Source organism: Linepithema humile, chromosome 5 (assembly GCF_040581485.1).
Source record: "Linepithema humile isolate Giens D197 chromosome 5, Lhum_UNIL_v1.0, whole genome shotgun sequence".
Classification (NCBI taxonomy): Eukaryota; Metazoa; Arthropoda; class Insecta; order Hymenoptera; family Formicidae; genus Linepithema; species Linepithema humile.
The window spans coordinates 25,659,602-25,687,155 of record NC_090132.1 but is presented as its reverse complement, the minus strand read 5'-3'; the positions used below and the strand labels follow the sequence as shown (position 1 = coordinate 25,687,155).

Here is a 27,554-nt window from a genome sequence, read left to right as displayed (position 1 = left end):
AATGCGTACACACGGACCTACGCGGCATAGGTCCGTAGGCTACGCCGATAATGCCATTCATTTTTAGTACCATCGAAATGATGGCGCTTTCGCGTCGGAGTTCGGCTTCCACTCCAGCATCCTCCAGTTATTTATTTATGAGTCGTTAATGTCGCAACAACATGAATATGTAGTAACTCATGTTGTAATGTTAGATATGTGATTCACAGATAAGCTGTCTGCTGTCAGAGTTTAAGCATAGATTCATCAATTTTAAATCTTTGTATTTCAAAAACTATTGCATACAATTAGGTTGAAAAATTGACTTTTTTAATTTTATTTTTGGAAAATTTTCTTACATAATATTTTGATTCGCAAATTATGGGACACTCGTACAATAACATGTATAAAGTAAGAAAGATAATTTCGATATTTAATTATCATATCAATGAAACATATCAATGTAACTTCAACAAATGTTATATGAATTTACATCGAAAGCTGACTTTCTTTATGTTTAGGATATAAATTAATTTGGCAGTTGTTTCCAAATGTTAACCAAGGTAGTATGGGCCATTTCTCTGCTAACCAATACGTGTAGAGTAGTAAATAATTAAAATATGTTTTTATTGCTGATCCAATATATGGCTTGACTAAAATAAACGAAAAAAATTAGTATAGAATCAATAAGAAGCATAAAGAGCCAAAATGCTAGGTCTATGCGAAGGTTATAATATATTCTTCAAAAGAGTTTACAGACGTTTCGGCCTGCCATCAGGCCTTCTTCAATGTAACAATAAGTAACAACAAAATATATTCGCAAAGATTACAAGAAAAAACGATGTAGAAGACGTAATAGCAATCCTTTCTCGACCATATTGTAGTACGTTAATTATATAGGATTGTGTTAATACATGATGGCGAAGCGCTCGAGCGAGCCTGTAAACACTTTTGAAGAATATAACCTTTGCACGTAGACCTAGCATTTTGGCTCTTTATGCTTCTTATTGATTCTATTTGATTTAAAAATCACCAGAGCCTTATATTCTATTTAATTTAAAAATTAGTATGACGTAGCAAAGCATAAATTTGCATGTATATAATACTTACGACACAGATAAATGATAAAATCTCGATATTTTAAATTGAACCAGCTATACCATCCAAGCGGTTTTGAATCTGTAATGGAAAAAAATTAATTTTAATTGAACTGGCCGCGAATTTAAAATACTTCGCTGAATTCACATAAATTAAAAATGTATATAAATAATCATTGCATTTATCTAAATATTTGTTTTTTTTTTTTTTAATAAATAGAGAGAAATTAGAGAAAAGCAATTCGTTAAACAATAATATAATTGGAGTTAAATTAAGGAAATAAAATCAATGTTTATAATCAAAGCAAGAATCGAATACTTACATTTAATATTGAATACCCGATAAATTAATGTTAGAAAAGCATCTGTATCACAAGTCATGTCAATAAACCATAATCCATTTATTACATTTGATGTAATAAAATAGAAATCAGATGTAACTTCCTTCAAATGAATTGCATATACATTTTTTGCAATTTTTTGACACAATTCACTGGTTTCTAATGCAGTTTTGCGGCACAAATTTAATCTGTAAGTTACATTAATAATATACTACAGAACTTGTATAATATTATACTTATTAATTACGCTATTAGTATTTATAGAATTTTATTTTAGAAATTGTGTAGTAAAACATATTTTAGCAAGATGTTTTTCGTTTTTACATATCATGTATATTACCGATCGGAAATTCCCAACATGTAGCCATTTACACGCCAGAAATGATTAAATGCTTCTCTTTCTTCCGGTGTACAATGCAAACCGAGAGACTCATCTGCAATGAGAAGGAATGCCGCGAAACCGAATTGAGTCAATACCATGTCTTTCTGTTGAATTGCTCCGAGGTTAGCATTCTTTGATTTCTTGCTGCTTATTCTGTGTTTCCAACGAATTAAATTCATTGACTTGTACCATCTAGCGAAATTCAAGAATTTGTATATATTTTTTATGGTTATGAAATATTTTAATGTGAATATAATGGTTTCAAATTTCTAAGTACAATTTTGAATGTAAATTTGTACAATTTGCAAATTATATAATGTAAATCAAAAATTTTAATATAATAAATTAAACATCTTAGATTGTACTTAATTATATTAATATAATTAAAAAATGAAGGATTATTTTAAAGAAACATACTTGGAATTTGGATCATTTGGATTACACATAAATAATGTATGTATGTGTAGTAGAGTTTCGAGATATCTTTTATAAGCAGAACAAACCGTGTTATGTTGTTTTGTGTATATCAGCACCTGTTAAAGAAATCATAAAGCATCCATTATTATTTATCGTCATTTTCATAATTTTTTTATGTAACTATACATTGTCAATACAAAGATATATAAATGATTAATACCTTTAATACATCTGGTAGTGATAATACTGCAATAAGTCCTAATACATGATTTATTGACACCGAGAGTACATTTCGTCTATAAAAACTTTGCGCTCTGAAATTATAAATATACAGTCTTTACAGATTCAACAAAATATTAAACTAAATTTTTGTATTATATATTGATAACAAATTAATTATTTACAAAAATTAATTTCAAGATTTATACAATAGTTGTGGAATTTCATACATTGTTGGACGTTATTGATATTTTTATCAGTTATAAAAATATGTAATACTAATTACTTATTACAAAAACGTGTAATATTTAAATAGTTTTATACTATATTTTTCTGAATTTTTATTTCCAATAATTCTTTATTAATTTTATTTAGTATGTTGTTATTTACATCTAACAATAAGAATAATATCCTTTTTGCTTAATGCAAATACTTATCGCAAAATCAGTGCATATGATCTAAATGGATATCTGAATATTTTACTAACAATAAGTCATGCAAATACTTACTGCGCATATAAGTTGACATCGTACCAATCTGGAAGATTATTAGATGTTACATCACCACTTTCCTGATCGATGACATTATTATCTTCCATGATTAATGTAAAATGTTCATCTACCGTTGGCGTCTGAACTGCAATGTGATATTTTTAATAACATAAAGTGCAGTATAATATAAAGAACTTATAAAAATTTTATTTTTTATCTAGAATTGCGTATACATCGCATTGTGCAAGTGTGATTCCGTGTTTATGAGATAAATATAAATTTTAAAAAAGTAGTATGATATATAATCAAGTATTCTCGCGTTATTCTATATATTATATCTTATAAGTATTCACTTATCAAAGTTCACACAGCTTAATATTTGTATTATTTATTATATTATTATAGATGTTTCATATTTTATGTTAAAATACTTATTGTTAGTGAACACTAACCAACAATAACGTAACATCAATATTATAACTTTTCATTTAACAACGGTATTGCAATACAATATGTTTTGTACATAAGATAACTATACCAGAGGCTGACACTTTAAGGTAGTTGTCTCGCGACAATATGATCTAAAAGTTAAGTCTTTTATTTAAAAAAAAAACCCAAATAATAACGTTTAGAGATATATCATTATATGAACAATTTATTACTAAAAAGGTTCGATTTATTACTAAATTGAAAGTTTAATAACATTTTAAAAGTAGTTGATAAATTAATTTTTTGCACTTACTAGAGTAAACTCTTGGTTGGGTTTGTTTATACTACACGCACGCTGTTGCTACACCCTACTGCTCTAGTTTTTATACGTAAAAAAATATAAGAAATCACATACTTCTTACGCTCTTTATTATATTGTTGAAACTAAACGATCAATAATGCTGTTTTTTTTTATGTTTGTATATTTGTCTTCTGCATGCTCATTATTTTTTATTAAAGTCTTAAATGTAGTTTTCAAGATAAAATTAAAAATAAAATTAAAATTAAAAATGACGTTAACCTTAGTATGGTGTATGCAACACGTGTTAAAAGTACTAATTACAATTGTAATTATCTCAGCTTCTGAACGGTAAATTTGTTTTCATTACAGGACCACTTAGATATTACTTTAACAAAGATATAGTGAAAATTTGGATCAATTTGTAAGAAATTCATTTTATGAGACAACTACCTTAAGGAATCAACCCAACACTAAAAAGTATAAATTGAAATATACAAATTGAGTGGCTACATTAATACATCATTAATATTTAAAAATAATTAAAACTTAATATTTAAAAATAATTTAACATGTATTAAATGTTCAGCTTGTATTATTTAGGGGCATAATTAAAATTCAACAAATGCTTAACCTGATACCGCCAAATTACATTTGCACTAGCTCAGGTAGAAATCTAGTCTAGGAGAAAGCCTGGCTCTGGATATTTTTAGAGTATAGCTTAGATCTGCCGGGAAATCTAGCTTAGATCCATGTGTAATGGGGGACGGCAGGCATGGACGGGGATCCTTTATCTAAAATCTACCCGGTCCAAGGCTTGTTTCTGTAGTTTTTCTTAGAATCTATTCTGGAATCCCGGGAATTCAGGGAAGATTGAGGGAAATTTCTACCTGAGTAGCATACTAGACTTAGAAGGCAAAGATACATGATAATATTTCATTTCCGATACCTAACAGACACTCGTGTCAGATACTAGCATTTTACAATTTTACTGTTTCAAAAGTTGATATACATGATAATCCGCGAATCTAAAAATGAGAAATACCGAGTATATTATTATTACATAAAAGCAAACACTTAAAATAACATAGATAAATCCAAAACATGACCAAAATAAGCTATTAATTTTAGGCTTCGTTAATGAATTGAAACACGAGTAAAACGATAAGTTTATGCCGGTATTAAAGGCAAAATATTTTTTGACATAAGTATAGTATTGCTAACTTTAAAAAGTGTTGCCATTGTGAAGAAAAAAATATTCTTTTACTGTTTTAACCAGTTTTGACGTTGGTAGTATTATTTAACTTTTTAATTTTATAAGGCTTATAATAAAGTGTCAGATATAGGAACACTGTCGACCACTGGTACAGTTACCTTAACCATTATATTGTTAAGTGGGAAATTATAACATTGATGATCTGTTACTGTTGATTAGTGTTTTCTGGTATGTTCGAATATTGCTTGTGTGTGTACTGTATATAACACATACGTACTTGCAATTAACGCGAGACACGATTTTTGATGATGCATTTTTTGATGACATGTGAAATATCTTACGAAACTTTACTTTTTGATTATTTTTAATATTTGTAAACACAAAATAAAACCAACATTCAAATGAGGGCTGCAATGTGATAATCGCTTGTGCTGGACGTTTCTTTTCACAAATTTACATTAACACATTTATTCTGATCATAATTCTACGTGTTCTATAATATTATCTTTCAATAACACAGTATTTTACTTTACTAAGATAAATCGAATTTTAGAAGAACTTAGAAGAAGTGGTTGCGTCAGAAAATTTTGGCTAATAATAAGAGCTTATGATCAGACATAATAAAGAAATAAAACATTATTGTATCTATATAAAAATATAATATACTATTATCATACATGATGTGCCCATTAAATAATGAGACTAAATTTTTTTCTCAAAAACTGACAATACTGTAAAAACAAGATTACAGAGAACTACATTCTTACTTTACTTTCAGTTTAAATTTTCACTTAGCAATGTCATTCTACAATCACTTTTGTAATTGCATATGTATCAATGAAAATAGAACACAGAACTTGACACAGATTGCGTAACACTGCTCTTGCGCACTATTCGCGTCACTGAAACATACAGTTACACAAATGATTGTAAAATCATACGTAACTAAATTGAAACGTGCACTGAAAATAAAGGAAGGAGTGTATATAATTATAATTTTACACACCCACACACATATTGTTGTCACAGAAAAAAATTGACGCATTTTGATAAAATAAATCTAAATCCGTGAAATTTAACTTTTATAAATAATTTTTTTGTACTACGTACTGTGTATAATACTATTTTATTTCTTTATGTTTTTATTAACGCAACATATGCAAACTTTTAATGAGTGAGAAAGCTTATTTTGAATTGCAGAGAAATAATATACAGAGTGTCCAGTAACTCACGGACCAACGCTCGTGAGCGGATAAAACACATTAAACAGAACAGAAAAGTTCTTTACCATTTTGCAATTCTCGCAATAATTACTTAAGTATTAATTAAAAAAGATTCTCGAATGAGCGCACTGCTAGACCGTAGGACTTACGTAACCTTATATAACTATGTAACTGATCTATGACCTATGTAACTGTAGGATGTAACTACAGGCTTCTGCCCGCTTGTTACTTATTCGCGCGTCTGCGACTCTCGTTGCACGGACAAACATTTTGTTACGACTCGCCACTGTCACGCCTACAGTTACATCCTACAATCTAGCTGCGCGCTTATTCGGCAATCTTTTTTAATTAATACTTAAATAATTATTGCGAGAATTGCAAAATAGTAAAGAACTTTTCTGTTCTGTTTAATGTACTCTATCCGCTTACAAGCGTTGATCCGTGAGTTACTGGATACCCTGTATATGCAATTTAAAAATAAAGAATTTCAATATATGTATAAAATGTTATATTTCAATTCACGAAAAAAAAGAAATATTGATCCACACTGATTCATCTAAATGCGTCTAAACTCCAAGGTTATTTTTCCATTATATGCATAATTTATCATTGTCACGGTCAATATCATTGTTCCATTATACTCATCCATATAACTCATCAGATTCAGTGCATGAAGAAAAATGTGTTGGCATAGCAAATTTTACGCTATTTTAGCAAAACATTTTAGTTATTAGATAGATAACAAAAAAATTAGATAGATAACAGAAAGATACTAATTTTATTTGCTGCAAATAATTTTGCTAATTCTGCAAATTATATCGCTATCATAAGAAATTGATTTTTACTTTAATATCTTTAATAAATTTATACTAGCAGCGACAATTTTGCTGCATTAGCAAAATATATTTGTTAGAAATAAATTATTTTGTAGCAAATTAATATGTTTTTACAAAATGTTTTTAACAAATGTACTCAGCAAAATTCATCTATTCTATCAGCAAAATAGATTTTAAAACAAAATTATAATATTAAAGCTCTTACTCAGTCAATCTCTTACTTATTGTCAATAAGAGTTTAAACATTGACTCAGTAACACATAATTGAAATATGAATATAAGAAATTATTAAAAATGTAAATTAGCTATGTTGATCCAGAGCCAGGTGTTAGATGCTCAAAAAATAATAATTAACCAAATTATTAATTCATACTTTTCGGCACATTTATTTCAGCCATCTTCAGTGATAACATAATAGAAAGTAAACAATCGTTATAGAAGAAACATGAAAGAATAAAAACAAATATGCTCCACAAGGCCAACGCCATCGGCTAAAGAACTTGAACGCTCATTATAATATAGAATAAAATAGTAATTAATTAATACTGCGACGCAAAGTCGTCGTATAAAAAATGCAGGTTTCGCACATATTTATTTATGTCAACAGGTTTCAAAATTAAAAAGGGAAAAGAGATCTTATTTGAAATATCCAGGTTATAAATAATAAAATGTTACGGTAAACGGATAGTAAGATTCAGGTAAGATCACCTCTCATAAGCTGTTGACAAATAAATATGTGCGAAATTTATACGATGACTTTGCGTCGCAGTATTAATTAATTACTATTTTATTCTATATTATAATGAGCGTTCAAGTTCTTTAACCGATGGCGTTGGTCTTGCGGAGCATATTTGTTTTTATTCTTTCATGTTTCCTCTATAACGATTGTTTACTTTCTATTATGTTATCACTGAAGATGGCCGAAATAAATGTGCCGAAACGTATGAATTAATAATTTGGTTAATTATTATTTTTTGAGCATCTAACACCTGACTCTGGGTCAACATAGCTAATTTACATTTTTAATAATTTTTTATTATTAAGGCCCAAGTTTGACATTTCTTTTATAATTGAATATAAGAGTTTTACTATATTTCACACTAATTTATTGGTTTAACTACTGGAATAAATTTTTTACTATTCCACATCTCGGACTCACTGCTGTGAATATACAGGGTGATTCAAAATAACCTGATGTCCTTGCAATGCCATATTCTTGAGCGAATTCTGAGACGATTTTTCCTTTTACAAAATTTTGTCCGAAGCTTAGTTTTCAAGTTATAATTAAAAATAAATAGCAACTTACGAGTTCGGTACAACGGGCAGGCAGGGACGCGCAACGTATAATGAGACTGTCAAGTGTTTACTATTGTCTCATGACACATTACACCGTCCCTGTCTGTCCGTTGTATCGGACTCGTAAGTAGAAAACTATTTTCAATTATAACTCGAAAACTAAGCTTCGGACAAAATTTTGTAAAAGGAAAAATCGTCTAAGAATTCGCTCAAGAATATGGTATTGCAAGGACATCAGGTTATTTTGAATCACTCTGTATATATATTACTTCATCCAAATGAAATTTTTATATTATAACGTTGCGGTTTTTAAATGTTTTTTTATGTGTATATAGTTTTAATGATGCGTAAGACTCTTTTATATTAATAATTTATACATTACATTATATGCATTACATTAATAATTTATACGATGACGATCACGTTTTAGGGAGAACGTCCGCGACCGTTGACGAGAGAACAACCGTAATCTTCCGTATCTTTTAATTTACTTTACTTCAATAAATCTACTGGTTTTAAATAAAATAAATTAATTAATAACCAAACCAAGATTCCTACATATTTTGGGGGCTCAGCCGGGATCGGAGTGAAAGCAGTTGTTCTCACTAATAAAAGAAGACGAAAGACAGTTTTGCCGTGTGTGAGTCATGTGCGTATGTGGAGCACGAGACGTTTTATCGAAGTTGTGAAGAAGTCGCGAAGTGCAGGAGCGTTTAAACGAGACTCTGCTTGTACTAGCGGGAAGACGGGATTGTGTGCGTGTGACGAGCACGCGGCGGCCGCACACACGTATTAACGTTAAATTAGCGACGAAATGTGTCCCGCGACGAATATAGCCATGTCAAGGTCCAACGTTTTCAGTGTGCTACAACTGAAAAAACTTTTGAAGGCTCGTGGATTGTCGGCCACAGGAGCAAAAATGGAGTTTATCGCTTGTTTAATCGAAGCGGATCCATCGGGCGAGTGGATGCGAGAAAATGACGATGATGATGATCGCGATGACGATTGTGCTGGTGGAGACGTCTGTCGCGAAGATCGTATAAATCGACGAGAATTAGAGATCTGCAGGCGCGAAAGAGAAATTGCCGAACGCGAATTGGAACTTGCTCGCCGCGAAATCGCTTTATTGCGAGGGAATCAAGCGAATCGTGCGTGTCGGAGAGAGACACTTGTGGGCAACGGCAACGACAATGGCGCGATAATACCGCCGCATTCGCGAATAAATTTAACGACGGTTGAGGATCTATTAGCGAATTTTGATGGTAGCCCTAGCAATTTCGATACGTAAGAAAGAATGGCGAAATTTTTAAAGATGACTTATCGATTGGAGGACGATCAAGCGAAAATTTTAGTCGGGATGAGACTGAAAGGAAAGGCTCTTGAATGGTTACATTTGAAATCCGAGCTCATCAATACGAGTTTCGATATTTTAATCGAGAAACTAAGGGCGATGTTCGGTCAGCGACAGAATAGGATGATGATTCGAAGGACATTCGAGGTGCGTGGTTGGAGAAAAGACGAGACGTTTTGCGAGTATGTGCACGAAAAAGTGATCATGGGCAATCGTGTGCCGATTGAAAGTGACGATATAATAGATTATATTATAAAGGGTATTCCCGAGGTTGCATTATGTAACCAGGCGCGTTTGCAACGGTTTGGCGAAGTAGAATCTCTGTTGGAAGCATTCGAGACAATATTATTACGAGATTATCACACGAGTTTGAATCGGCCGGATAGACGGGGCAGTGGACAGACGTCGAGCGAGCGAGACGGCAGGACGAGTCAGAGCGAGAGAAAAAATGACAACACCAACGGCAGTGAGAGAAGGAAAACAGTGACCGATGTAAAACGATGTTTTAACTGCGGTGCGCGCGATTATATTAGCGCTAATTGTCCGTTGAAAGATCAAGGCACTAAATGTTTTAAATGCGGAGAAAAATGTGTGCGTGCGTGCGTGCGTGCATGCGTTAACTATTTTTCATCTTTATCTCTCTCTCTCTCTTTCTCTCACGCACGCACGCACGCACACACATTTTTTGAACGTAATAATGTCAGACATACTAATAGAATAACTATCGATACAAATAAACTCATACCAATACACACCCATATTACACCTCTTCCCCCCTCCCGCACTACATACATACACTGAGCCATGAATCTATTCAATAATGGACACACGTATGATCATATATAAATGCCTATACAGTTAAAAAAGCAATCTGTGTACTGTAGATAAAGATTCGGTTAGACTTAAAATAGCACCTTTCTAATGACGCTAGAAAAAAAACTGTCCATTTTTTGACACTTTTTGGTGAAGACTTTTGATCAGCACCTTATAAGCTACAAAATATAATAGTTTCAGTCAATTCGACTGAAACCACTTTTTTCATACGATTAGTGCGGGGTCCTTTGTAATTGAGTGAATTAAATTTAGTTTTTCTGAAATAAATATTTTATTTACTAAATTAATTCTTTTTGTAATTATTAACCAAGCATTTACTTAGCACTATTCACCCAAATCATTTAGTATGTGTTATTAAATCTTAGTATCTATTACTAAATCCTTTTTTTAGTGTAGCTTATTATTTTTTATCTTGTTAACAATCCAAGGTGATTACAAAGCTGATTACAGTAAATTTCGGTCACGTTATGACCATCTTCAGTATAAAGTCCAGATAATTAAATTTGAGTCAATTACTTAGAGATTGTGTAATTTTTGTATGGAAAAGAGTATGGAAAGTTGTTGTTCGTTTGACGTGTTATGGACAATTGTATTTTGTATTGAAAATGGTCATAACGTAACCGAAACGTTTACTGCAATCAGCTTTGTAATCACCTTAGATTAGTAACGAGATAAAGAATAATAAGCTACCAACCTCTTGCTTTGGCTCTAAATTCCCATTGTTTTACTTTGAATTATTTTGTACACGAACCTTTACTCACTAATTTTATCAAATTATTTTTCTTCGTGTGCCAACTGATATAATATACATACATCTATTCACTCTTTGTACACAATTCATCTAGTTCAAATTATTTAAAATTATGAAAGTTTATAAAGTATCTTTTTATCTTTTTTTATATAAAATTTACTTTTTCTAAGATTTACATCAGCGTTTTAATGTATTAATCACAAATTTTCACAATATGTGCTTTTTTTGATATAAAAGTTCGATATAAAACTTTAGTTTAATTTACACCGATCGTTTGATACGCGTATCAAGAACTATCCTTGTACGAAATTTGTACTATATAGCTTATTCTGTCGTTATAAACGATATATAATACAAATATGGTATAAATATGAATTTAATACGAATAAGATATACATGTATAATATAAACTAGGCTTTTGGTGACTCACCTTTATCGATATGTTTCGTTTTCATCTTTCTGAACTATGTATTTCTATCGAAAATGACTCTAAAAAGATTCACAATATTAGTAATAATGCATTGTAACTTGGACGAATTGAAGAAATTGATGTCTCTTAATTCTGAAAGTAACCTTTCTCCTCCGCGCTCTAAAGCAATACTGAAATAGTATGTCGAGTCTTACCAAGATATAGTCAAGTGGACTGGAAATTCTCTTCCCCACCACTCTTCCTTTCCTAGCAGGTTGTTTTATCGACTCTAGAAATTCATTAGTTCATATAAAAAGATATTATTCGATTAATTAATGAAGAGATAAAAATGATTAAACAATGGAGAAATAATAAGAAGAAATAATTAGATGTTATTTTTTTAACGCAATACAAGGTACATAAGTCCTAATTGTTGTTTTCATGTTTTTTTGTTATTAATATTAACAAAGTTAATTTTTAAAAATATTAGTTAATTATAGTTATAATATTAGTTATATTTATTATAATTATTAAACGTGGCTCGACTATGAAATGTATGCTCTAGGTGTGTGTTAAGCGTGCTTGCAGTGTGTGTCACACGGCATGAAAAGTAAAGCTTGATTGCCCTCGCGTGTTACTTTTGTTTTTGCTCATCAAACTTTTTATGCAATATTCGCCGTTGTTGCCTAGCACGTACGCACTTCCTACACTGAAAAAAGGATTTAGTAGTAGATACTAGGATTTAATAACAATTACTAAATGATTTGGGTAAATAGTGTTAAGTAAATGCTTGGTAACAAAAAGAATTAATTGAGTGAATAAAATATTTATTTTAGAGAATCTAAATTTAATTCACTTAATTACAAATTTAGTTTCTCCAACAAAACTTTGATAACTGTAATCAAATTTTGATAGCAAAAAATAAAATATTTCATAAGTATTATCAAATATGGTACTAATTATCAAATATTTTATTAAAATTCACAACTAAATGTATTTGATAATTATTACCAATTAGTTTTTTCAGTGTATAGTCGCGCGAAACGCACGCTCTTTTGGTAATTCTTTTTAATTAATTTTTCCGTAATTATTGCAATATTGCAAAAGAGTAAAAAGTTTTCAGTTCGGTTTACTATGCTCTATCCGCTCACGAGCGTTGTTATTTTGAGACATTCAGAATTATATATATGTATATACGTAGATTGCTTTAAAAGTTTTGCGGATGACAAAGAAAACATCAATTATTTTAACTAAATCTTTTCTATTGTTTTTCGAAATATTCGCCTTCATGATTTATACACTTCTGCATTCGGTGGAACCAGTCCTGAAAACATTGGGCCCATTGTTCTGCAGTCATCTCAAAAACAAGGTTTTCGTAGGCTTCCACCGCCGCTTCCGGGCTGTTAAATGTAAATCTACGCATTTTACTTTTGATATATGGGAATAAAAAGAAGTCGCAAGGGGCCAAGTCGAGACTATAAGGCGGATGAGTTATCAATTTCACCCTGAAACGGGCAAAAACTCTGATGTTTGAGATGCGTTGTGTGATGGTGCATTGTCTTGATGCAAAATAATTCGTCCTCTTGGTCGTTTCTCGCGCACTTTTTTGAACACAATTGGCAGACAAATGGTGTACCATTCAGCATTGACTGTACGACGATCCTCTAGTGGAACAGTAACAACATGATCTGTACGTTCGAAGAAAGCAGCCACTATTTTCTTGCCAGAGTTTCGTCCGCGTTTCACTTTCGTGGGTTTCTCCTCATCTTTGAAGACCCATTGAGCCGATTGTCGCTTGCTTTCTGACTCGTAACAATAAATCCAACTTTCGTCACCTGTTACGATGTCGTACACTGATTTTGCCTGACCTCGGTCGAATTTTTTAAGCATTTTCTTGCACCAATCCACACGCGCTTTCTTTTGAGCTTGCGTCAAATTGTGTGGTATCCACCGAGCGCAAAGCTTCCTGACGGCAAGATGATCATGCAGGATGGTTCTGATTTGAGTCATACCTATACCCAAGGATGCCTGAATGGTCCTGTATGTGCAGCGGTTATTTATCTCTATCATGATGCTCACGGCGTCGATGTTTTTTCTGGAGTGACTGCAGTGGCAAGCCGTCCTTTATGATGCTCGTTCTTGAGCGAAACACGTCCATGCCGGAATTTATTGTACTACCGTTCAACGGTTATCAAGGATGAAGCTTTATCACCAAACAATCGCTTGAAATAGCCGAACCGCAAAACTTTTAAAGCAACCTACGTATACAGGGTGATTCAAAAGGTTGTGCACAAACTGAGGGAGCTTATGGAGAGGTTGAAATACAACAATTTTGCAATAGGAACTCGTGGTCTGAGAAGTAATCTTGAGTCAGTACAGGTCTATGAATGTCAAAAGCTACATGATGGACAACATACCAATAAAGTAATAGTAATTTGTGCAAAAATTTAAGTAGGCAAAGATTACGTATGAACTTATCAATTAAGGGGGTGTTTTCGCTTTCGGTATTGTTTTAGATGCCTTTTTTAGGAATTTTTTTTTGGAAAAAGTATAAATGCTATAAATTTGCAACTTGGTACATTTATTCTTCTATATTTGCATGACCTTCATAAATTTTTATAAATATTAAAAAAAAGTCTTGTAAAAGTTATGGGCGTGTCCATATGGACGTGTCAAAAAAACATCGGCTCACTGTTGCCACGATTTATGGCACAAAAATTATCTCAAACAAAAAATTCAAAAAGATTCTTAATCTTCTTAATCTACACTTGTAATTCTTGGCTGAACTACAACCAAGTTAAAAAATTGATTTTTGCAAAAAAATTCGATTTTTTATCTTTTTTCCGAGATTCTTTCTTACGCGAAATGTTGGAATTTTTATTTGATTGTAGTTCAGCCAAGAAAGGAAAGTGTTATGAACATCTTCTTAAAGGAGGATGTTAAAAATAGGTCGATTTTGGCCCATGGTGCGGAACCAAAACTACAAATAGTTTCTTATAGATTTTATACCGTAGAATCATGTGATAAAGTCCGTTTTCCTCTAGACAAAAGGGAAAGTACGGAAAAATTGAAAAAAAGACTATAAAAAATGCAATTTCCTGTATAAAAAACACATGTACTTATGGATATACTTGAATGAACACATGCGTCTACAGCTTTTTTTGTGCGTGCGCGCGCGCGTGTGTGTGTTCTAATAAAAGTATTTGATTTTCTAATCAAATGTTTCTTCACCGTCGGCATTAGCGTTACCCGATGTGCATCACAGGGAGGTTGCCTGAGCGGTTTTTGCACATCATCAGTTTAGGAGAGATACACTCAATGATATTAAATAGTATCGTAAATATAATAGACAAATACTATTGAACGATTTATTTTTTTCTACTAACCAGTGCTGCCAGTCGGGCCGGGTTGCCCCTCCAACGGCTAGGCCGCGCGCACGGTAACCATGGTAACCACAGTAACGTGTTGTGGGTGCAGTTTTGGCACAATCCCAGTGAACAGACAGATACTGGTAAGGTTTTTGGCAGTTTTCCTTACCCTTGCAACAAATGTTGTTATTCTTAATAATTTCTGCCAAATAAAGTATTTCTTTATAATTATACAAGAATGTTTTTTTACAATTATTCTCATCCTATTCCTTTTTTTAAATAATTATTTTTATCCTATCTTATTCTTCATAAATTTAGTCTTCAATCTGTGTTATCAAAAAAATCAAAATTTAGATTTATATTTACTGGGATCCGCACGCTTACAATACGTTACTGGGCATAGCCTGGTTTTTGGAAGGGACTGGAGGGGCAACCCGGCCCGACTGGCAGCACTGCTACTAACAAAAGTAGATTTGAATCCTTCGATAATGAGGAAAAATCACGAGCGTCATGGATTCGGGATTAAAGATATATAGCTTTTGTACGTATCATACAGCAATGTACGCATCATTCACATATTGCATTATGTGTATTGAACACAAATCACGGCTCAAAGAAAAACATATGCTCACAAGAAAAAAGCTTGGACACACTTGTGTTCACTTAAGTACATCCATAAGTACATGTGTTTTTTATTCGGGAAATTGCATTTTTATGGTTTTTTTTTTTCAATTTTTCCGTACTTTCCCTTTTGTCTAGAGCAGTGCTCGGAATTAGTCTGAACATTTCAGCCGATTTCCGTGGTATACGCCTCCTTTCCTCTCCTTACCGCGCGCGCCGCAGCCGCTAGGGCCAGCGCCGCCGAGCGTTAGGAGCGACACTATCTGATTATGGGCGGTATTCATAGTCCGTTCTTATATTTAAAATCGTCTTAAGCACGGACTTATATTCGCTCTCTTCGTCACACATAGATTGTGTCTGACGAAGAGAGCGAATATAAGTCCGTGCTTAAAACAATCTTAAATATAAGAACGGACTATGAATACCGACCTATGAGTGGGTTCTTTTCCCTATTTATTAAAATTTTAAAAAATGTATTAAAATTTATTAAAAATAAATTTTTTATTTTTAAATTTATTAAGTGGAAATATTTCAATAGATTTCCACGTCACCCATGAGATACTAATGCTGTCGCGTTTTTTTTAAAATGGTTTCCCCCGTAGACCTATTCCACTAAAGATAAAAATAAATTCTTAATTTAAAAAAAAATATATATGTAAAAGAGATTTTCTTAATTAGATTTTCTTAGCTTTTTATGAGAATGAACAATTGATGCAATAATGTAGATAAAAACCACTTTTTGAAAAACGTGTCAGTATTAGTACCTCATGGGTGACGTAGAAATCTATTGAAATATTTCCACTTAAGAAATTTAAAAAAAAATTTATTTTTAATAAATTTTAATAAATTTTTTTAAATTTTAATAAATAGGGAGAAGAACCTACTCATAGAACCTAATCAGATAGTGCCGCTCCTAACGCTCGGCGGCGCTGGCCCTAGCGGCTGCGGCGCGCGCGGTAAGGAGAGGAAAAGAGGCGTATACCACGGAAATCGGCTGAAATGTTCAGACTAATTCCGAGCACTGGTCTAGAGGAAAATGGACTTTACCACGTGATTCTACGGTATAAAATATATAAGAAACTATTTGTAGTTTTGGTTCCACACCATGGGCCAAAATCGACCTATTTTTAACATCCTCCTTTTAAGTTGATCGGATTAAAACTGTACGAGTTATCATGGCAACTATTTTAAAAAATACTGTTTCGAGAAAAACGCGTTTAAAGTTTCGCAAACAGTTCACATGTTAATAAAAAATTTTTTAAGTGTCTTATTTCTAATCTGTTATTCCGGCACCATACAAGAGTCCTTAGTCTCCCAATGATAGAAAAATTCGCAGAAAGTTAGATCTGGAGAGTGAGAAAGCAGAAATCCCGTGTACCGATGTATTATTTTGTGTGTCGTTTTCTTCTTGTGATGATTTGTTTCTTTCAGTGAACTTTCAGTGAGTTCTGGTTCTTTTACTCTAGTAACAGACCAGTGTGTGTACCGTATTCGTATTCGTGCCATGCCTATCACGGAGATTTCAAAAAAGTATTATCAGTTCTATCCACCGTAGGACTCTGGAATTAGTATGCCACCGCGTATATACGCGATGCCGCTGCTGTATTTACGCGTGCCGAGTCGCTGTTGCGAACGCGTTTTCTTTTCTACACGTGTCGCGCTGATGGCCTAGACCACGGACTAAGGAATAGAGGGACTGAGTCTAAAGTTTTAGTTTAGGCGAGAGGGGATGGTAATTCAAGCGTGCGGGGGGGGGGGGGGGGGACTGCTTTCCGCCATATTAATGTAGCGATTCTCACACAGAGATTCTGTGTCTGTGACATGGTTACACTCGTGTAGTGGTGCCACTAGACATAACGAGTGACAAGCGTAAAGAGATTAGGCGGTTTTATTATTGTTGTACTATAAATTTTATAAAATACTTTAACTTTTATTACTCTGAAGCTCTGCATACAGTAGACAAAATATTAGAAATAGCAATAATTATTTAATATTAAAAAGAGAAATTATTTTACATCTAACAAGAGAATAAAATATATTAATTAGTTCCAATTCTTATTTCTTAATTCATGCATTAATTTTTTCTATTCTTTTTATTTTTAAAATAAATAATTCCAATTTTTTATTTCTAATATTTAATTATTATTTCTATTTCTATTTCTTATTTTGTTTATTGTGCGCAGGATCTGATTTTCATTTCTCACACATACGCAAATAGTGAGTTCTATGTGTGGTGATTACTAAACAAATATGGCGGCCCCCCCCCCCGCCGCAAACGTGCTTCCCCGGTACAGCTTGTGCTCCGTCCCTCTATTCCTTAGTCCGTGGCCTAGATCAACACCACCTATAGACAAGGCCTCTCCACTGAAATCATGACGTCATCACTAGTAGGTCATTTACAAGATCTATAGAGAGAAGGTTACCTCAGGAAAACCGGTTGTGGGCGAGGGACGATAAAGTAAGGGGGGAGCTAGAAACAGCTTGATGGCGAGGGGCGATGAAGGAAGGGGAGAGCATGATGATCTCATCGACAAACAGTAGCTGTCTGAGATAGCTTCTGTTTGCCGATGAGATCATCATTGCCCCTCTTGCCGCTCGTCCCTCTCTGCATTTACCCTCTTGCCGCTCGTTTCTCTTTGCGCATGAGGTAACCTTCTCTCTATAGATCTTGGGCCATTTATCTTTCAGTTTTCTAACGTAACCTTGTATTTCATGCGACATTAACGTGAATTTTTTAATAGTGTAGTGTGTTTTGATAAGAATTTTTTGTTGTGGATAGTTGATGAATGCCTGTATTATTGAGGTAAGTCATAATTTTATTAATTTACCGAATAATGAACGTATTTAGAAAACTGACCATAATAGGTTAGATTTGGATCATACTTTTTTATTATTGAAATTATGTATTTCTTTTATAGCAATGCCTTTCAAATGTTGTGTGCCAAATTGTAACGGCAATTACAAAAATGTTAATTATAAAAATTACGCATACACTCTCTAACATCCTTTTAAACAATTACACAAAAAGACAAAATGATATCATAAGAAGAAAAACAATGCCAGACTGCAAAAGAATGAAACCATAAACTAAAGCTGTTTTATTATTTTATTCAAAGAATTTACTATTATTATATTTAATAAAGTAATTTAATAATCTTTAAATTAGTTTTTTTATTTTTTAACCCACAATGTGTAAGTATATATTTATTTTTTAAAAAGTTTACAATAAAAAATTTTGATTATATATAAAAGTTCAATCGCATATACTTGGCACTTGAAAATAGAATAGCGAATGGCCTACTAATGATGACGTCATGATTTCAGTGGAGAGGCCTTGTCTATAGATGGTGTTGCCTAGACGCGACGTAAACATTGAAATACATATCCGTATATAATTTAGTTGAGACAGTTTTCGAGGAATAGAGTTAAATGTCGCGTCGCAAAAGAAATGTTTGAGGAATCAGAATAACGGGTCATTTAAAAGTCTATCTTGTCGAGCGAATATTGATTTCCCGTATCTTATAAATTTCGATAAATCGCAGTTCATCGTATAAATTTTCGTTATAATGGGTAATTGAGCTGTATCGCTCAGTAACATAATTTTTTTTCTCAGCTTGACCGTTTGCCGGACCTGTTTATTGTTTAGCATATCAGCTCTTGACTTTCTCTTTTGATTGTTATTGATCATTATCGTATTTATCTTTCAGTCTTAACATACGAAGTCACTTTCGTAATTTACCGAAATTCTTGAACGTGGATGTTACTAGTTTAGCATTGTCGAGAAAAATGTTTCTTTTTTTTACGCGATATCAAATATCCGCTGTAATTATATTCGTTATTCGTGCAATCTTTGGGCCATACTGGTCGACTTAGATAATTTGATTTTCTGTTACTCTCGTTTTCCGTACTTCATTTTTTTTTTCTCTAGATACCACTTACGTTGGTACCGCCAGTTTCTATCATTCGAAGAATGCGACCGTATTCGTAGAATTAAAACTTTTTGCTCTTTTTGTTGTTTTCTTTCAGCTCGTTTATGTAATATCGTATTTACTTCTGATTCCTTATCTCGACACACGCGCGACAATTTAGACTAACCATTGCCTAACGGCCGCGGAATTAACGACATATTAACCACCGTATTGTTATATCGTCATTAAATATCGAATCTACCGGTGGGAGAGAAGAGCCACAATTCCGAAAAGAGTGAATATCGTCATTTTACCCGCTGAAGCGAGGAATTAATTTATATGTTGGTGTCATTTGCCGTTATTATTATTATTTCGTATCATGTTTAAAAACTCGGCTTTTGGCTCAGTAGACTAAGGTTGAATCCAACCCATATTTTGTTTTGCAAGGCCACTTGATTATCATAGTCTCTCCGTAATGTTTAAAATTTCCGTTCCTTTTTTTTCAACTTTTACCGTATTTCGTATGTTGGTGTTTTTGATTTACGTAGTCGTGTCTTTTTCTCTCTTGTATTATTGACTTTTCGATTTTGATACCGTTATTGAACTCAGTCGTGCTTTTTTTAAAACGTATAGAGAATCAAAATATTGGTTGGATAGAATATTGATTCTTTATACGTTTTAAAAAAGGCACGACCGAGTTCAATAACGGTATCAAAATCAAAAAGTCAATAATATGAGAGAAAAAAAAACACGACTATGTAAATCAAAAACACCAACATACGAAATACGGTAAAAGTTGAAAAAAATGGAACAGAAATCTTAAACATTACGGAGAGACTATGATAATCAAGTGGCCTTGCAAAACAAAATATTGGTTGGATAGAATATTGATTCTCTATACGTTTTAAAAAAGGCACGTTATAAAAATCTCTATACGTTTTAAAAAATTGCAAAATGGTAAAGGACTTTTCTATTCAGTTTACCGCACTCTATTCGCACACGAGCGTTGGCACGGACATTATGAAACACCCTGTATACCTACACAGGTGTAGGTAGAGCGGTTTAAACCGAATAGAAAAGTCCTCTATTATTTTGCGATTTTCTCAATAATTAATGAGGAATTAATTAAAAAATAGCCAATTCGCGCGAGTTTAAGAGCGCGGCGAGAAGAGACAGCCCGTTGTTACGTGGTCGCTAGGATCTAGCGTTACATACCGCTCGTATGTGCCGTTCGTATCTGCACCCGAGAGATGATTCAGCAATTACCGGACACCGTGTATATATATATATATATATATATATTGTATACAATATATTGCGTATGTTTGCAGCATATTGCAATGAAATGAGAGCCGTGTAACCGAGTTTATGTTTAAATTCATTTATATTTTATTTAATCTTGCAATAGTAAACGTTTCAGTTTTATATTAAATCATTTTTAGTACAAGTACAAGGAGTACAAGGTTGTCCGCATTCAAATTAACAATGATTGTCAGAAATTAATACTAAGATTACTTGCACAATATCTTGTATAGTGATAGATCTTATTTTTGTGACTCCCCGGTATAACTAATTCGAGAATTGAATGTGGCGTGAAATGAAAAAAATAAAAACGAAGATAACTTTTACATCTTCGAAACGATCTCGAAATTTCGTTATCTTACATTCATGTTTCCGCTATATGATCGCTTTTATCGGACAATTTTTCTGCTACTCTTCTACTGTCATAATTTTTAAGATATATAAAAAACATCTCTCACCTTGTATAATATTATATGACATAGTGACATCACATAATATGTGACTTTTTTTGATGATCTGACATTCTTAATTATTCGTTCTTTGTATTAGTAATTAAATATTAAGAGAGAGACAACCTTATATTCTCTCTTAACCTTATATAATTAAATTAGATGAATGACATTATATAAAATATTATTATATCAAATTATACAAATATTTTTATGTAAAATGTATAAATACGGAAAGTATGTGAATATTAAGACACGTGGACTTATTTTAAAATAGAATACATCTTGATCTGGGAATTTTCTTTCCCAAATGATATCCACGCGTGCACAGGCCAGTTTTGTACAAGCCAGAATGTGAACATAAGTATGTAATTATAATAAATTCTTACTACTGCTCCAATATAAGGCACAACTAAAAAACGGAGAAATTAGTCAATGTATTATTAACGATGAAATATAGCATGAATCACAATACTTACGACACAGATAAAATATCAAATTACGATATTTTAGATTTAACCAACTGTACCATCCAAGCGATGTCTTATCTAAAACACGTGAACAATATTTAATTAAACAAATTATATTTATTCTATTATTTGCAAATGCGAAACATTTTTATGTTGTGATTTACGTAAATTAAAAGTAGTTTATTAAATATATTGAATAAAAAATAATCAAAGTATGAAATATCAAATATACTTACACTCAATACCATGTAGTTGATAAACAAATGCCAAAAGGGCATCGGTATTTAATGTAACGTCAACGTGCCATAATCCATGCATTATAACTGACACCATGTGATAGAAAGCGGGAGGAGCTTCAGTCAAATATTTTGCTAAAACATCGCTGCTTATCTTCAGACACAGTTCACGTGTTTCTTTCGCGTTTTTGCGACATATGTTTAATCTATTACGATGAAATAACTGATGAAATGCAATAAAATTATTTGCACATCAGCTTTATACATAATTATATCAGAAAGTATATGAAAAATATTATAAATGCTGATCCTTTAGTTAAAAATTTGTCTTTTACATATTATTATAATATGTATAATATGTAATATTATTATTAATATATGTCATACCGATCAGGAATTCCTAACATATAGCCTATTACACGCCAAAAATGATTAAATGCTTCTTCTTCTTCCGGTTTATTATGCAATCCGATAGATTTAGCTGCGATGAAAACGTATCCTACGAAAGCGAACTGCGTGAGTGCCATATCTCTTTGGTGAATATCACCCACATTAGCATTTTTAGAATTCTTGCTGCCCATCTTGTGTTTTCGATGAATCACATTTATGGTCTTGTACCAGCTAGCAAAATGAAGTAGAGTTTAGAAATTGACGTAAATATCAAAGTTTTATTTTATTTATAATCTTCCATTCAATAATCTTTTTACTTTATTTCATCATATATTTTTTTGCAATTTTCTTTCAATCAAAATTTAAATCTTTGTATTTATTTAATTTTATCGAAAAAATAAAAAATGAATATTTGAAAATATTTATAATATTAAAATAAATCAAAAATAAAAATTATGATGGTTTTTTTTTATTATACAATAATATTAAATTGAGAGAGTATTACAATAAATTATTGTGATAAAAGTTGAAAATAATTATTACATAGATAACGATACTTAGTAACATAAATACATATAAAAGATGACAATTTTAAAGAAACTTACTTGGAATCTGGATTACTTGGATCACACGTATACAAGTTGTGCATATGTAATAAAGTCTGGACATATCTGCTGTATGCCACACAAGGCATACTACTTTTGTTTGTATATATTAGCACCTATTGAGAAAAAAACTCCTTTTTAATTGTACATTACTCGATAAAATAATATCTCATTATTTCTGTTTTATAACAAGTATATTATTAAAAATGTAATTTATATAATATATTTTTATTCTAATGTTAAAATTACTATGCTATTATTAAAACATAGAAGTGAAAAATCTTCCCTAAATAATCAAATCTTATGTTAGTAACGGCAGATTAACAGTAAATTTGATGAAATTTACTATCAATCTGATAACGTTGCTAACATTTTGCTTCTTGGGTTTGTTGTCGCATATAGATTATTTCTGGTTATTTTAATATATATTGTAAATAAAAACATAAAATTTCAATACCCTTATTGTTTCTGGAATGGATAATATTGCGAAAAGTCCCATAAAACTAGATGTTACCATTGCTAACATGTTTCGTCTATAGTAATTTTGAGCTCTGCAAATAAATATTTGCAATGTTTATAAATCTAATATAAATAAATGATACTGAAATGTATTGTGTAACGTATATTAATAATAACTATTATTCTCTTGCAAAAATTTATATAATATATAGGATATCAATATATAAACGAGAAATATTTTTTTTAATATTAATATATATATAATATCTTTTTATTCAATACATAAATTCAGATGTTTCGGTCACCATCTGACCATCTTTAGTGTGATTAATCATAAAGTTATTGTTCAATAATTAAAAACGATGAAGTCAAAACTGTGATATCGTGAGTTCATCGTGTAAGATATTATGGAAATTAGAATAAGTTAAATGTTGGGCAGACAGCAGGCTACTCACGTGTCATCATAGTTATTTCACAGTTTTGATCTCATCTGAATCATTTCTTGTTTATTGGACAATAATTTATTCATTAGTTACACTGAAGATGGTCAGATGATGACCGAAACATCTGAATTTATGTGTTGAATAAGAAGATTGTTAATGCAAATACATCTGGCGGTGGCTCTAGATCCTCTTTGTCATATTTGTAATTAATTCTTTTAAAATATCTAATAAATTAATTGTATCAAATAATAAAAAAACGTTGATATTGACAATGAGATATGCATAAAAAACGTTGATATAGACAATGAGATGTGCATAAAAAACGTCGATATTAACAATGAGATGTTGACATCTGCATAAAGTTACAATCAAAATAAAAAACTGTTCATATTTGAGTGGTTCAGTGCCAGAGTTGCTTAAGCGACAAAATTTTTTAATTGCTAATTTTTGTACAGTATTGTTGCAAATGATCATTTCTATGTGTGCCAAATTAATTTATCCCTTATAATAGTCGTTTTTAGTGTTGCTATCTAATTAAAAGTTAGGCAATTAGGTGTAACAGGTAAGTATTGTGAGCTGTAGTTGCCTACGCAACAAAATTTGTTTAATAAACATGGCAAATAAACAGTCAGATTTTGAGACCGTTCGTTGTATTCTTGAAGATTGCAAAGATGTTGACAAAGATTATTAACCTAATTATGATAATTTGGATTCTTCAGGTATGTTATTTTGTAATATTTATAATTTTATCAATAAATGTTTTGTTTTAATAGTTTTTTCGCGTATAATAAAAATTATGTGTGGGTTAGGCAAGTTTGTCTCTTAGAATTTTTCAAAATCTGTAAGAAATACAGACAGTTAGGCAAAATTTTGTAATAAATATTTAAATTAATTTTCAACGATAATTGCAAATATATTGCAATAGTAAGACTTAATGTCTTTATTGAAATACATTCCATCGATATTTCACAACTTTTATCCAAGCCTTAAAGTGGAAGGTGAAAAACAGAATAATCCAGAGATGATGGATGTAACAGATGAGAACAGTGATTAAAAATATTTTAATTTTAATAATTATTATATATGTGTAATTTTCATTAAATTAATTTTAATTAACTTAATTTTAATTATATGCGTATTTAACATGGTTTTTTTGTAAGTTTAATAAATAATAATAACAATAATGTTTGGAATATTATTTTTTACCTTAATTTTAACTTGTTTAAACATTGCCTACTTCACACTTTATAACTTGAAATCTAATTTTTTTAGAGCCAAACTTGCTTATAAGTTTGTTTCTATTTAACTCATTTCTAGATTAAGTATAATTTTTAAATAACATATTTACATGGGCTAGATAACCTCCCACAACAGATAGATTAGAAATTATTTCTATCAGATAGGTTGTGATTTTAAAAATTATGTCTAACTTTGGATATCAATATCTCATTTCGAAGAAATTGTCGCTTAGGCAACTCTCGCACTGAACCACTTATTTTGCTTTGAATGCATACTATTTTTACTTCAATTTTGTTTACTGATCGTATTACTCGAATCTTTAGATTGCGAATTGACGTCACAAAGTTCAATTACTGCTTACGTTCAAACAGTTCGAATTGTTGACTATATGTATTATTTTATATGTTTCGTATTGTTCGAATAATTCGGACATACAAAATGTTCGAATCTTTTGTTTAAGCTATACTATACAGGCATTTTTATAAATATATTTTGGTATCATCGTTACTTATATCTGTAATAAAAAAATTCTCTAATTGAATTATCTTTATTACTATTACATCTTTTTTAATTGATTTTTTCTTGGACAAATATATTTTTTATCTAAAGTAAAATAATCTTGCTGACAATTTACATTGTAAATTGTGATATTTATACATATTAGAGTTATCATGTTATATAGTGGAAATACTTACTCTTTGAATAACTTTTCATCATACCATGTTGGAAGATCATCATGTGTTACAGTGATTGCCTCCAAGTCGATTACACTTTTGTTTTTCAATAGTAATTTTAAATGTTCATCTATGGTCGGTGTTTGAACTGTAATACGATGATATGCAAATATGTCATTCACTCTATATAATTTATACGTATACGTGTTGTTTTATTATTAAAAATTATTGAAGATGTTATATTTCAGTTATTGACAAAGTTCTGCTTAAATCAAATTATACAATTATTATATTCTAATGGTTTTCTAATGGCTTTTCTATAAGGTGTAGAAATTAATTTTTTTTTTATTAATTTTATTTTTATTGCCTCAAAGTTATTAAATTTCTTTCGCAATGGCATTTGCAAATTGTCCGAAAAATATTAACAATAATGAAGCATATTTCGTTGATTTAACTCATTTAATTCTTTTTAATGAAATTTTTATTTACTACAATTAGAAAGAATTTCTTTCTACACCTAATATATCTTTCTAAAATTTATTTTTTGTAATTTTATTCTTATTAATTATAAGTTAATTAAAAAATGTTTTGTTAATATATTGTTGCCATAAAATTGGCTTTGCAGACTTACTGTCATCGATGTGTTTTGTGCTTCTCATTTTAGTACTTTGCCCGTTTATATTGAAAATGACAATTACAATAATAATTCAAATTCACGCATAAAATCAGCAAAACTTTTCTTTAATACGAAACAATACACGTCTTCGCTATACAAAATGATACAATACTCCAAAAATGAAATATTTTAGTAAAAGAAATAAGTTACACTGATATTAGTACTACAATTCGCTTTAGGAGCTCGTGAGCGACTTCGCAGATTATATTACTGCGTAAGTACTTTTATACGTCGTAAGAATGGGTCGTTGGCACGAGAAGGAGATGTATACATATATGTATATGTATGTATATATGAATGTGTGTTTATTTGTTAATGAGTTCCCTTAGAGTTGCATGTACTTTGGTTTTTTGCAACTTTCCTTTTTATATATCTATTTTCTTGCAATCTACCAACTTACATATTATCTTACATGCAATCTGTCTTATTTTTTATTCTGATTCCGCACGCTATCTTCGTACACGCGGTTATGGATTATATGCACAACTTAAAAAGATAAGATACTCAATATGGCCAACAAGTGCTTATCAGTAAATAATTCGCTTTCCGGTTATGGCCACGGCTAGTTAATTATGTTATTGTTAAAATAATAGATTTTACGCGTGAAATTTTTCAACAACTTTCTCAATAATATAATATATTGATAGCTATGTCGTAGAAAGTTTAAGCTGTAATATGACGAGATGCGTTGAAGTATGTTTGTGTCGAAGGAACACTAATCTTCTTCGTGTTAAACCGGTAAGATCGCACGTGGCCCGGCGATCAAGGTTTCGTTTGATGTAAAGTGTTGAGAGGGAAATTTTACAAGTGAAAATTTTACACTTTACTTCGTAGTCCAAACACCAAATTTACTATCTAAACATGCGTGATATAAATGTACAAAACAAAGTACATTTGTGAAAAGCAGGAATTTGAACCAAATCGGATTAAATCGAAACTGTAACTGAATCGAAATTATATAAAGTTTATAACACCGGAACCATAATCGGATCGGTTAAATTATTTTTGGTTTACAGTCTTTTTTCTATTCCTCGTCTACTTTATTATTTTATTACTTTTTAAAATAGTATAAAAATATTTATTTAGAAATAATATACCTATTATTTTACATATTTCTTCTGGAATTCGAGACATTTTTCCCAAAT

The 27,554-nt window shown here is 31.3% G+C and overlaps 2 protein-coding genes and 1 long non-coding RNA gene across 3 annotated transcripts; 1 reads left to right on the top strand and 2 right to left on the bottom strand.

Annotated features, from left to right (window-relative positions):
* Positions 1–242: 242 nt before the first annotated feature.
* On the bottom strand, positions 243–11,773 carry LOC105675090 (uncharacterized). Its single transcript, XM_012371894.2, has 8 exons — positions 11,591–11,773; positions 2,945–3,071; positions 2,437–2,530; positions 2,217–2,332; positions 1,758–1,991; positions 1,400–1,605; positions 1,090–1,158; positions 243–632 (listed from the first exon to the last, which is right to left on the bottom strand). Exons 1-8 carry the CDS (start codon positions 11,613–11,615, stop codon positions 469–471), a joined length of 1,035 nt encoding a protein of 344 aa, XP_012227317.1. The 5' UTR covers positions 11,616–11,773; the 3' UTR covers positions 243–468.
* A 5,774-nt stretch (positions 11,774–17,547) lies between these two features.
* On the top strand, positions 17,548–18,552 carry LOC136999947 (uncharacterized). Its single transcript, XR_010890264.1, has 2 exons — positions 17,548–18,361; positions 18,477–18,552. It is a non-coding gene; the product is annotated as an uncharacterized lncRNA (long non-coding RNA).
* Positions 18,553–19,428: 876 nt separating this feature from the next.
* On the bottom strand, positions 19,429–27,409 carry LOC105675092 (uncharacterized). Its single transcript, XM_012371898.2, has 8 exons — positions 26,365–27,409; positions 25,755–25,881; positions 23,376–23,469; positions 22,919–23,034; positions 22,311–22,544; positions 21,924–22,129; positions 21,697–21,765; positions 19,429–21,629 (listed from the first exon to the last, which is right to left on the bottom strand). Exons 1-8 carry the CDS (start codon positions 26,390–26,392, stop codon positions 21,481–21,483), a joined length of 1,023 nt encoding a protein of 340 aa, XP_012227321.1. The 5' UTR covers positions 26,393–27,409; the 3' UTR covers positions 19,429–21,480.
* Positions 27,410–27,554: the final 145 nt, after the last annotated feature.

What these genes read in the sequence shown, in the direction of transcription:
- LOC105675090 (XM_012371894.2), bottom strand. Translation starts at nt 11,615, where the DNA reads ATGAAAACGAAACATATCGATAAAG. An exon ending in GATGTCAACTTATATGCGCA is followed by an intron (nt 2,531 to 2,944) that starts GTAAGTATTTGC and finishes TTATAATTTCAG; the next exon opens with AGCGCAAAGTTTTTATAGAC. An exon ending in TTTTATCATTTATCTGTGTC is followed by an intron (nt 633 to 1,089) that starts GTAAGTATTATA and finishes CGTTTATTTTAG; the next exon opens with TCAAGCCATATATTGGATCA.
- LOC105675092 (XM_012371898.2), bottom strand. Translation starts at nt 26,392, where the DNA reads ATGAGAAGCACAAAACACATCGATGACA. An exon ending in ATGTTAGGAATTCCTGATCG is followed by an intron (nt 22,130 to 22,310) that starts GTATGACATATA and finishes TCATCGTAATAG; the next exon opens with ATTAAACATATGTCGCAAAA. An exon ending in TCAACTACATGGTATTGAGT is followed by an intron (nt 21,766 to 21,923) that starts GTAAGTATATTT and finishes CACGTGTTTTAG; the next exon opens with ATAAGACATCGCTTGGATGG.